We start from the raw sequence: 13,016 nt of genomic DNA on the forward strand, positions 1-13,016 counted from the left end.
TGGAAAGAGCCCGGGCTTGGGAGTCGGAGGTCACGGGTTCTAATCCCGGCTCTGCCACGTGTCTGCTGTGCGACCTTGGGCAAGTCACTTCACTTCTCTGAGCCTCAGTTCCCTCATCTGGAAAAGGGGGGGTGAAGACTGTGAGCCCCACGTGGGACAAACGGCTCACCTTGTATCCCCCACAGATCTTAGAACAGTGCTTTGCACATAAGCGCTTAGTACAGTGCTCTGCACACAGTAAGCGCTCAATAAATACGATTGATGATAATAAGCGCTTAACAAATGCCATCATTATTATTATTAAAATGGGGATTAAGACTGTGAGCCCCCATGGGGGACAACCTGATTACCTTGTATCTACGCCAGCGCTTAGAATAGTGCTTGGCACATCGTAAGCGCTTAACAAATACCATTATTATTATTATTATTATTATTATTATGGAGAAGCAGCGTGGCTCAGTGGAAAGAGCACGGGCTTTGGCGTCAGGGGTTCAAATCCCGGCTCCGCCACTTGTCAGCTGTGTGACTTTGGGCAAGTCACTTCACTTCTCTGAGCCTCAGTTCCCTCATCTGGAAAATGGGGATGAAGACTGTGAGCCCCACGTGGGACAAGCGGATCACCTTGTAAACCCCCAGCGCTTAGAACAGTGCTTTGCAAATAGTAAGCGCTTAACAAATGCCATCATTATTATATATTATTAAAATGGGGATTAAGACGATGAGCCCCATGTAGGACAACCTGATACCCCAGTGCTTAGAACAGTGCTTGGCACATCGTAAGCACTTAACAAATACCATTATTATTATTATTATTATTATTATTATTATTATTATTATGGAGAAGCAGCGTGGCTCAGTGGAAAGAGCATGGGCTTTGGCGTCAGGGGTTCAAATCCTGGCTCCGCCACTTGTCAGCTGTGTGACTTTGGGCAAGTCACTTCACTTCTCTGAGCCTCAGTTCCCTCATCTGGAAAATGGGGATGAAGACTGTGAGCCCCACATGGGACAAACGGATCACCTTGTAAACCCCCAGCGCTTAGAACAGTGCTTTGCAAATAGTAAGCGCTTAACAAATGCCATCATTATTATATATTATTAAAATGGGGATTAAGACTGTGAGCCCCCATGCAGGGCAACCTGATTATCTTGTATCTACCCCAGTGCTTAGAATAGTGTTTGGCACATCGTAAGCACTTAACAAATACCATTATTATTATTACTATTATTATTATTATTATTATGGAGAAGCAGCATGGCTCAGTGGAAAGAGCACGGGCTTTGGCATCAGGGGTTCAAATCCTGGCTCTGCCACTTGTCAGCTGTGTGACTTTGGGCAAGTCATTTCACTTCTCTGAGCCTCAGTTCCCTCATCTGTAAAATGGGGATGAAGACTGTGAACCCCACGTGGGACAAACGGATCACCTTGTAAACCCCCAGCGCTTAGAACAGTGCTTTGCAAATAGTAAGCGCTTAACAAATGCCATCATTATTATATATTATTAAAATGGGGATTAAGACTGTGAGCCCCCATGCAGGGCAACCTGATTATCTTGTATCTACCCCAGTGCTTAGAATAGTGTTTGGCACATCGTAAGCACTTAACAAATACCATTATTATTATTACTATTATTATTATTATTATTATGGAGAAGCAGCATGGCTCAGTGGAAAGAGCACGGGCTTTGGCATCAGGGGTTCAAATCCTGGCTCTGCCACTTGTCAGCTGTGTGACTTTGGGCAAGTCATTTCACTTCTCTGAGCCTCAGTTCCCTCATCTGTAAAATGGGGATGAAGACTGTGAACCCCACGTGGGACAAACGGATCACCTTGTAAACTCCCCAGCTCTTAGAACAGTGCTTTGCACATAATAAGCGCTTAACAAATGCCATCATGATTATATATTATTAAAATGGGGATTAAGACTGTGAGCCCCATGTAGGACAACCTGATTATCTTGTATCTACCCCAGTGCTTAGAACAGTGCTTGGCACATCGTAAGCACTTAACAAATACCATTATTATTATTATTATTATTATTATTATTATTATGGAGAAGCAGCGTGGCTCAGTGGAAAGAGCACGGGCTTTGGATCAGGGGTTCAAATCCTGGCTCCGCCACTTGTCAGCTGTGTGACTTTGGGCAAGTCACTTCACTGTGCCTCAGTTACCTCATCTGTAAAATGGGGATTAAGACTGTGAGCCCCCCGTGGGACAACCTGATCACCTTGTAAACTCCCCAGCGCTTAGAACGGTGCTTTGCACATAGTAAGCGCTAAATAAATGCCATCATTATTACTGGGCATGATGGGAACATAGCCCAGAGCATAGTTCAGGGCATATCCTCGGGCACGATGGGGGCACCTCATCATCATCAATCGTATTTATTGAGCGCTTACTGTGTGCAGAGCACTGTACTAAGCGCTTGGGAAGTGCAGAGCTCAGGGAACAACCTGGGGCACGCCGGGAGCACAGCCCTGGGCGTAGCTCCGGGCACATGCTGGGGCATAATGGGAGCACAGCTCAGGGCACGTTGAGGGCAGAGCAGCCCAGATCATAGCCCAGGGCCCCACCCTGGGGCCTGCTGGGGCCAACTTGTACTTCCCAAGCGCTTAGTACAGTGCTCTGCACACAGTAAGCGCTCAATAAATACGATTGATTGATGGGAGCCCAGCTGGGAGTAGAGCCCGGCACAGCTCAGCGCCCACCAGGAGCACAGCCTGGACCAGAATCCAAAGTACAAGAAGGGAAGCCCGGTGTGGGCAGGGCTTGTCTCTCCTTACTGCTGAATTGTACTTCCCACGCGCTTAGTACAGTGCTCTGCACACAGTAAGCGCTCAATAAATACGATTGTATGAAAGTGGGGACACCCTGTGAGCCCAGACCAGAGCTCAGCCTGGAGCACTGTTCAGGGCTCGCTGTGAGCACAGCCCAGGGCATGCGGACAGTTGGGTTCGGGGCATCATCATCATCAATCGTATTTATTGAGCACTTACTATGTGCAGAGCACTGTACTGAGCGCTTGACGGCTTATTTATAATGACGGCGCTTGACGGGGCACAGACGGAGCACCGCTCGGGGCCCACCGGGAGGACTGCCGGAGCCCGGTCCCCGAGGCGTCGTAGGAATGGGCCCGCTGTTGGGTAGGGACCGTCTCTATATGTTGCCAACTTGGACTTCCCGAGCGCTTAGTCCAGTGCTCTGCGCGCAGTAAGCGCTCAATAAATACGATTGATGATGATGATGATGATGAATGGGCCCGGCGAGAACCCCGGCATGCAGACGGGCACCATGCACACGGCCCGCGCCGCCTCCGCCCGGAAGGCTCCCGGACTACTCACCCCTGGGTGCCCTTGCCGGGGCAGGAATGGCAGCGGGGAACCAAACAGAGACGGGGTTGCGGGTAGGAAAGGACACACAGGAAGAAGGAGAGAAGAGCACACACTCCAGGGAAAGCGGAGAAGGATCTGGGGACCTTGGGGGGCTGCCAGGGACACACACACACACATACACACACACACACACACACACACACACACACACACACACACACACACACACGCACACAGCAGTGCTGGGCTTGGGGGGAGGGCAGAGGGAGGCGACATAGTCCAATTTGTACTTCCCAAGCGCTCAGTACAGTGCCCTGCACACAGTAAGCGCTCAATAAGTAAATACGATTGACTGAATGAATGAATGAATAAATACGATTGAATGAATGACTCCCCACAGCACCTATGTACCTATCTGTGTATCTGTAATATATTGTTTTATCTATTTGTATTAATGTCTGTCTCCCCCACTAGACCGTGAGCTCGTTGTTGGGTAGGGACCGTCTCTATATGCTTCCAACTTGGACTTCCCAAGCGCTTAGTACAGAGCCCTGCACACAGTAAGCGCTCAATAAGTAAATACGATTGACTGAATGAATGAATAAATGCGATTGAATGAATGACTCCCCACAGCACCAATGTATCTATCTGTGTATATCTGTAATATATTGTTTTATCTATTTGTATTAATGTCTGTCTCCCCCACTAGACCGTGAGCTCGTTGTTGGGTAGGGACCGTCTCTATAGGCTTCCAACTTGGACTTCCCAAGCGCTTAGTACAGTGCCCAGCACACAGTAAGCGCTCAATAAATACGATTGAATGCATGAATGAATGATGATAGTCCCTGCCCTCGAGGAGATGCCAGTCTGACGGGCACCGGGGAGAGTCAGGGATGGAGAGGGGAGAGTCAGGGGGGTGGGATGGTCCGTGCTGGGTCACGGGGGAGAATTTGTAGGTTCTCTCCCAAACGCTTAGTACAGTGCTTTGCACATAGAAGGCACTCAATAAATACAACTGACTGAATGAATCGGGGATGCAGGGGGGAGAGTCGGGAGCGTGGGATGGTCCGGACTGGGGCTCTGGGAAGGATTTGTGTTGTACCCTCCCAAGTGTCCAACCTGATTAGCTTGTAGTTACCCCAGTGCTTAACAGAAGCAGCGTGGCTCGATGGAAAGAGCCCGGGCTTAGGAGTCAGAGGTCATGGGTTCGAATCCCGGCTCCGCCACTTGTCTGCTGTGTGACCTTGGGCAAGCCGCTTAACTTCTCTGGGCCTCAGCTACCTCAACTGTAAAGTGGGGATTCAAAGTGTGAGCCCCACGTGGGACAACCTGATTACCCCTGTATCTACCGCAGTGCTTAGAACAGTACTGGCACATAGTAAGCGCTTAACTTGTTCTGATGATTTTGACACCCGTCTACATGTTTCGTTTTGTTGTCTGCCCCCCCCTTCTAGACTGTGAGCCCGTTGTTGGGTAGGGACTGTCTCTATATGTTGCTGACTTGTGCTTCCCAAGCGCTTAGTACAGTGCTCTGCACACAGTAAGCGCTCAATAAATATGATTGAATGAATGAGTGAATAAATACCATAATAATAATAATTATTATTATTAAAGAACAGTGCCTGGCACATAGTAAGCACTTAACAAATAAAAGGAAAATAAAAAGAAACAAGAACCAAAGAAAAATAGCACTGATTGATGTGCCAGTGGGTATGGCGGGTGTGTGCGTGTGTGTGTGTGTGTGTGCGCGCGCAGTGAGAAGCAGCATGGCTCAGTGGAAAGAGCCCGGGCTTTGGAGTCAGAGGTCATGGGTTCGAATCCCAACTCTGCCAATTGTCAGCCGTGTGCCTTTGGGCAAGTCACTTAACTTCTCTGGGCCTCAGTTACCTCATCTGTAAAATGGGGATGAAGACTGTGAGCCCCCCGTGGGACAACCTGATCACCTTGTATCCCCCCCCAGAGCTTAGAACAGTGCTTTGCACATAGTAGGCGCTTAATAAATGCCATTATTAATTAATTAATTAATTCTCAGTGCCTCAGTTACTTCATCTGTAGGATGGGGATGAAGACTGTGAGCCCCCCGTGGGACAACCTGATCACCTTGTAACCTCCCCAGCGCTTAGAACAGTGCTTTGCACACAGTAAGCGCTTAATAAATGCCATTATTATTATTATTATTATTACATGTGTGTTTGCTTGTGTCAGTTTGACTGCACGTGTTGGAGCCATGCAGGCTCCCACAGAGATGCAGAGATCTCTGAGCCCCTTCCCCTCCTTCTCCAGCCTGGCTGACATCATCATCAATCGTATTTATTGAGCGCTTACTGCGTGCAGAGCACTGTACTAAGCGCTTGGGAAGTCCAAGTTGGCAACATATAGAGACGGTCCCTACCCAACAGCGGGCTCACAGTCTGACAGAGAGGAGACGGTGGGATCGAGGTCTTGGGAGGGGGCTGGGGGGCTTGTCGGGAGGAGGGAGGGTCTTGGGGGAAGGAGGTGTGTGAGGGCAGACTCCAGACCAAGGGGAGGGGGAGACCGAGGGCTCCAGGCAGTCAGAGGACCTGGGTTCTAATCCTGCCTCAATCAATCAATCAATCAATCGTATTTATTGAGCGCTTCCTATGTGCAGAGCACTGTACTAAGCGCTTGGGAAGTACAAATTGGCAACATCTAGAGACAGTCCCTACCCAACAGTGGGCTCACAGTCTAAAAGGGGGAGACAGACAACAAAACCAAACATACTAATAAAATAAAATAAATAGAAGAGATATGTACAAGTAAAATAAATAATAAATAAATAGGGTAATATTACTCAGAGTATAATAAATAAATAAATATAATAAATAAATAATAAATAAATAAATACTCTAATAAATAGAGTATGCCTCCTCCACTGGCCTGCCGTGAGACCTTGCGCAAATCACTTCACTTCCCTCTGCCTCAGTTTCCTCATTTCCAGATGGCTTAAAAACCTGTTCTCCCTTCCTGGGAGCCCGTGGGCCCCACGTGGCACAGGGACCTTGCCCGGCCCGATCGTCTCACAGCCGTGCCAGCCCCGCACCCAGTGCTTGGCTGTATATATGTATATATGTTTGTACATATTTATTACTGTATTTATTTATTTTACTTGTACATATCTATTCTATTTATTTTTTTTGTTAGTATGTTTGGTTTTGTTCTCTGTCTCCCCCTTTTAGACTGTGAGCCCGCTGTTGGGTAGGGACTGTCTCTCTATGTTGCCAACTTGGACTTCCCAAGCGCTTGGTACAGTGCTCTGCACACAGTAAGCGCTCAATAAATATGATTGATGATGATGATGATGATATATTTGTACATATTTATTACTGTATTTATTTATTTATTTATTTTACTTGTACATATCTATTCTATTTATTTTATTTTGTTAGTATGTTTGGTTTTGTTCTCCGTCTCCCCCTTTTAGACTGTAAGCCCGCTGTTGGGTAGGGACTGTCTCTATATGTTGCCAACTTGGACTTCCCAAGCACTTAGTACAGTGCTCTGCACACAGTAAGCGCTCAATAAATACGATTGGTGATGATGATGATGATATGTTTGTACATATTTATTACTGTATTTATTTATTTATTTATTTTACTTGTACATATCTATTCTATTTATTTTATTTTGTTAGTATGTTTGGTTTTGTTCTCCGTCTCCCCCTTTTAGACTGTAAGCCCGCTGTTGGGTAGGGACTGTCTCTATGTGTTGCCAACTTGGACTTCCCAAGCGCTTAGTACAGTGCTCTGCACACAGTAAGCGCTCAATAAATACAATTGATGATGATGATGATATGTTTGTACATATTACTGTATTTATTTATTTATTTATTTTACTTGTACATATCTATTCTACTTATTTTATTTTGTTAGTATGTTTGGTTTTGTTCTCCGTCTCCCCCTTTTAGACTGTAAGCCCGCTGTTGGGTAGGGACTGTCTCTATATGTTGCCAACTTGGACTTCCCAAGCACTTAGTACAGTGCTCTGCACACAGTAAGTGCTCAATAAATACGATTGGTGATGATGATGATGATATGTTTGTACATATTTATTACTGTATTTATTTATTTATTTTACTTGTACATGTCTATTCTATTTATTTTATTTTGTTAGTATGTTTGATTTTGTTCTCTGTCTCCCCCTTTTAGACTGTGAGCCCACTGTTGGGTAGGGACTGTCTCTACACGTTGCCAACTTGGACTTCCCAAGCGCTTAGTACAGTGCTCTGCACATAGTAAGAGCTCAATAAATACAATTGATGATGATGATGATATGTTTGTACATATTTATTACTGTATTTATTTATTTATTTATTTTACTTGTACATATCTATTCTACTTATTTTATTTTGTTAGTATGTTTGGTTTTGTTCTCTGTCTCCCCCTTTTAGACTGTGAGCCCACTGTTGGGTAGGGACTGTCTCTAGATGTTGCCAACTTGGACTTCCCAAGCGCTTAGTCCAGTGCTCTGCACACAGTAAGCGCTCAATAAATACGATTGATGATGACGATATGTTTGTACATATTTATTACTGTATTTATTTATTTATTTTACTTGTACATATCTATTCTATTTATTTTATTTTGTTAGTATGTTTGGTTTTGTTCTCTGTCTCCCCCTTTTAGACTGTGAGCCTGCTGTTGGGTAGGGACCGTCTCTAGTGCCCTGCACACAGTAAGCGCTCAATAAGTAAATACGATTGACTGAATGAATGAATAAATACGATTGAATGAATGACTCCCCACAGCACCTATGTATCTATCTGTGTATATCTGTAATATATTGTTTTATCTATTTGTATTAATGTCTGTCTCCCCCACTAGACCGTGAGCTCGTTGTTGGGTAGGGACCGTCTCTATATGCTTCCAACTTGTACTTCCCAAGCGCTTAGTACAGTGCCCAGCACACAGTAAGCGCTCAATAAATACGATTGAATGAATGAATGAATATGTTGCCAACTTGTACTTCCCAAGCACTTAGTACAGTGCTCTGCACACAGTAAGCGCTCAATAAATACGATTGATTGATTGATTGGCACAGGGTAAGCACCGGGCACACCATCCCACCCCCGTCTGCCTTGTTACCTCTTGGTGCCACAGGCGTCCGGGCAGGTGGGGCACCTCTCGCATGTGTCTCCGAAGGCCCCGGGCTCCGTGCACTGGCATTGCCCGCACACGCAGTGCCCACGGCCGCTGCACAGCTGCCCGTCGCCGGACACGCATGTCTCCGTCTCCGTCGTACAGTTGCAGTTGTCGCCCACGAAGCCGGCGTGGCACTGGCACTCCCCGCAGTGGCAGTCCCCATGACCTGGGGGCGAGACACGCGCGTGGGCACATGTCACAACCCCTCCGATGGTAACTGTGGCATCTGCTAAGCACTGACTATGGGCCAGGCACTGTATTAAGCACTGGGTGGATACAAGCAAATCGGGTTGGACACAGTCCCTGTCTCCCTTGGGGGCTCATGGTCTCGATCCCCATTTTACAGATGAGGGAACTGAGGCCCAGAGGAGTGAAGTGACCGGCCCAAGGTCACACAGCAGACAAGTGGTGGAGCCAGAGTGAAAACCCATGACCTTCTGATTCCCAGGCCCATGCTCTATCCACTCGGCCATCCAATGATGGGGAGACACTCCAGGTCATTCATTCATTCACTCATTCATTCATTCAATCGTATTTATTGAGTGCTTACTGTGTGCAGAGAGCTCACCTCCTCCAGGAGGCCTTCCCAGACGGAGCCCCTTCCTTCCTCTCCCCCTCGTCCCCCTCGCCATCCCCCCCATCTTACCTCCTTCCCTTCCCCACAGCACCTGTATATATGTATATATGTGTGTACATATTTATTACTCTATTTATTTATTTATTTTACTTGTACATATCTATTCTATTTATTTTATTTTGTTGGTATGTTTGGTTTTGTTCTCTGTCTCCCCCTTTTCGACTGTGAGCCCACTGCTGGGTAGGGACTGTCTCTATATGTTACCAACTTGTACTTCCCAAGCGCTTAGTACAGTGCTCTGCACACAGTAAGCGCTCAGTAAATACGATTGATGATGATTGATGATGATGATGCAGAGCACTGTACTAAGCGCTTGGAAAGTACAATTGGGCAACAGAGACGGTCCCTACCCAACAACTGGCTCACAGTCTAGAAGGGGGAGACAGACAACAAAACAAAACAGACAGGCATCAATACTATCAAAATAGATAAATAGAATTCCAGGTATATACACATCATTAATAAAATAGAGTAATGAATATGTACAAATATGCACAATATTCCTTCCTTCCTTCCTTCCTCCCTTCCTCCCTCCCTTCTCCCCTTCTCCCTCCTCCCTCCCTCCTTCCCTCCTTCCTTCTTTCCTTCCTTCCTTCCTTCCTTCCTTCCTTCCTTCCTTCCTCCCTCCCTAGCACTTACTGTATGTGCAGCACAATACTAAGTGCTTAGGAGAGAACAATAGAACAATGTAACAGACATAGTCTATAATAGAACAACGTAACAGACACATTCCCTGCCCAGAAGCAGCTTACAGTCCAGAGAGAGAGACAGACCTTAGTAGAAATAAATACAATTACAATTGTGGACATGAGTGCTGTGGGGATAGGAAGGGGGATGAAGAAAGGGAGCCAGTCAGGATGACGCAGAAGGGAGCGGGAGAAGAGGAAGATCCCTCTTCTCCCGCAGCGTGGCTCAGTGGAAAGATCCCAGGCTTTGGAGTCAGAGGTCATGGGTTCAAATCCCGGCTCTGCCAACTGTCAGCTGTGTGACTTTGGGCCAGTCACTTCACTTCTCTGAGCCTCGGTTACCTCATCTGTAAAATGGGGACTAAGATTGTGAGCCTCACACGGGACAACCTGATCATCTTGTATCCTCCCCAAGCGCTTAGAACAGTGCTTTGCACATAATAAGCGCTTAACAAATACCAAAATTATTATTATTATTATAGAAAAGGAGGTCCCAGTCAGGGAAGGCCTCTTGGAGGAGAGGGGCCTTCAATAATAATAATTGTGGTATTCGTTAAGCGCTTACTTTGTGCCAGGCACTGTACTAAGTGCTGGGGTAGATACAAGATAATGGGGGTTGGCCAATAAGACTTGGAAGCGGGGGAGAGACATCGTCGGATATTGATTGGTTGAGACAGTCAGCTCACTGTGGGAAGGGAACTTGTCTGCCAATTCTGTTGTATTGTACTCACCCGAGCGCTCAGTACAGTGCTCTGCACACAGTAAGCGCTCAATAAATCTCATTGATTGGTTGGTTGGTCCCTTCCTTGCTGGCCCCCTCAGGTCTGACCCCTGGCCCCTCTAAGCAGAGACGGGGCAATGTGTGAGTGGGTGAGACACTTGGGCATCGCCCGGGAATTGTTGCTTTCTCTGGTATTTGGGCTTTCAGTTTATTAATTAATTCATTCATTCATATTTACTGAGGACTTACTGTGTGCAAAGCACTGTACTGAACTCTCTGGAGAGTACAACAGAGTTGGCAGACACGTTCCTTTCCCACAATGAGCTGTCTCAACCAATCAAAATCTGATAATGTCTTTCCCCCGCTTCAAAGTCTTATTGGCCAACACCCATTACCTTGTATCATCATCATCATCATCGATCGTATTTATTGAGCGCTTACTATGTGCAGAGCACTGTACTAAGCGCTTGGGAAGTACAAATTGGCAACATATAGAGACAGTCCCTACCCAACAGTGGGCTCACAGTCTAAAAGAGTGGGCTCACATCTACCCCAGAATTTAGTACAGTGCCTGGCACAAAGTAAGCGCTTAACGAATACCACAATTATTATTATTGAAGGCCCAGCTCCTCCAAGAGGCCTTCCACGCCTAAGCCCTCCTTTCTTCTTCTCCCACTCCCTTCTGCGTCGAGTACACCATAACAATCGACACATTCTCTGCCCACAGCGAGCTTACGGTCTACGGGGGGAGCCCGACACGCCTAGAACTCAATAAATCATCATCATCAATCGTATTTATTGAGCGCTTACTATGTGCAGAGCACTGTACTAAGCGCTTGGGAAGTACAAATTGGCAACATATAGAGACAGTCCCTACCCAACAGTGGGCTCAGATTGATCTGAGTAATAAATGACCGAGATGGACATAAGTGACAGCATGGCCTAGTGGCAAGAGCACGGCCTTGGGAGTTAGGGGTGGTGGGTTCTAGTCCGGGTTCCGCTACCTTGGCTGCCGTGTGACCTTGGGCAAGTCACTTCGCTTCTCCGGGCCTCAGTTCATCTGGAAAATGGGGATCGAGACTGTGAGCCCCATGTTGGGACGGGGACTGTGTCCAACCTGATCACCTTGTATCTTCCCCAGTGCTTAGAACAGTGCTTGGCACATAGTAAGTGCTTAACAAATACCTAAGTATATGTGCTGCGGGACTGGGATGGGGAAATGAATGAAGGGAGCAAGTCAGGATGACGGGAGAAGAAGAAATGAGAACTTACTCAGGGAAGGCCTCTTGGAGGAGATGGGCCTTCAAATATGGCCTGGAAGCGGGGGAGAGTCATCATCGGTCAGATTTGAGGAGGGAGGGCGTTCCGGGACAGAGCTAACTGGGGGGAATCCCTCAAAGTTCAGTTCTGGGTCTCCTTCTATTCTCTGTCTATACGCTTTTCCCCTGGAGAACTCATTCGCTCCCACAGGTTCAATCAATCAATCAATCAATCAATTGTATTTATTGAGCGCTTACTGTGTGCAGAGCACTGTACTAAGCGCTTGGGAAGTCCAAGTTGGCAACATATAGAAACAGTCCCTACCCAACAGTGGGCTCACAGTCTCGAAGGGGGAGACAGAGAACAAAACCAAACATATTAACAAAATAAAATAAATAGAATAGACATGTACAAGTAAAATAAATAAATAGAGTAATAAATATGCACAAACGTATATCCATATATACAGGTGCTGTGGGGAAGGGAAGGAGGTAAGATGGGGGGATGGAGAGGGGGACGAGGGGGAGAGAAAGGAGGGGGCTCAGTCTGGGAAGGCCTCCTGGAGGAGGTGAGCTCTCAGTAGGGCCTTGAAGGGAGGAAGAGAGCTAGCTTGGCGGATGGGCAGAGGGAGGGCATTTCAGGCCCGGGGGATGACGTGGGCCGGGGGTCGACGGCGGGACAGGCGAGAACGAGGCCTAACGGTGAGGAGATTAGCGGCACAGGAGCGGAGGGTACGGGCTGGGCTGGAGAAGGTTCAACTCCCACCTCTATGCGGAGGATCCCCAATCCTCCCTCTTCAGCCCTGATCTCTCTCCCTCCCTGCAGTCTCACATTTCCTCCTGCCTTCAGGACCTCTCTACTTGGATGTCCCACCGACACCTCAAACTAAACACGTCCAAAACAGAGCTCCTTACCTTTCCACCCAAACCCTGTCCTCCCCCTGACTTAAGACAGCACCGCGATCCTCCCTGCCTCGCAAGCCCGCGACCTTGGCATTATCCTCAATTCATCTCTCTCCTTCAACCAACACACTCAATCCGTCACCAAATCCCGTCGGTTCGACCTTCACAACCTCGCTAAAATCTGCCCTTTCTTCTCCATTCAAACTGCTTCCACGTTAATCCAAGCAATTCTCCTATCCCACCTTGATGACTGTATCAGCCTCCTCGCTGACCTCCCTGCCTCCCGTCTCTCCCCACTCCAGTCCAGACTTCACTCTGCTGC

General features: G+C 47.3%; 1 protein-coding gene across 1 annotated transcript in view; it reads right to left on the reverse strand.

The window, feature by feature from the left end:
• ITGB5 (integrin subunit beta 5) overlaps nucleotides 1-13,016 on the reverse strand; it is a 102,725-nt gene that overhangs the window by 28,544 nt on the left and 61,165 nt on the right. The window contains exon 11 of the mRNA XM_038742544.1: nucleotides 8,432-8,654. Coding sequence (XP_038598472.1) covers nucleotides 8,432-8,654 — 223 coding nt within the window. The remainder of the gene's footprint in view (nucleotides 1-8,431; nucleotides 8,655-13,016) is intronic.

The sequence above is a fragment of the Tachyglossus aculeatus genome, chromosome 1 (assembly GCF_015852505.1).
Source record: "Tachyglossus aculeatus isolate mTacAcu1 chromosome 1, mTacAcu1.pri, whole genome shotgun sequence".
In the NCBI taxonomy this organism is placed as follows: domain Eukaryota; kingdom Metazoa; phylum Chordata; class Mammalia; order Monotremata; family Tachyglossidae; genus Tachyglossus; species Tachyglossus aculeatus.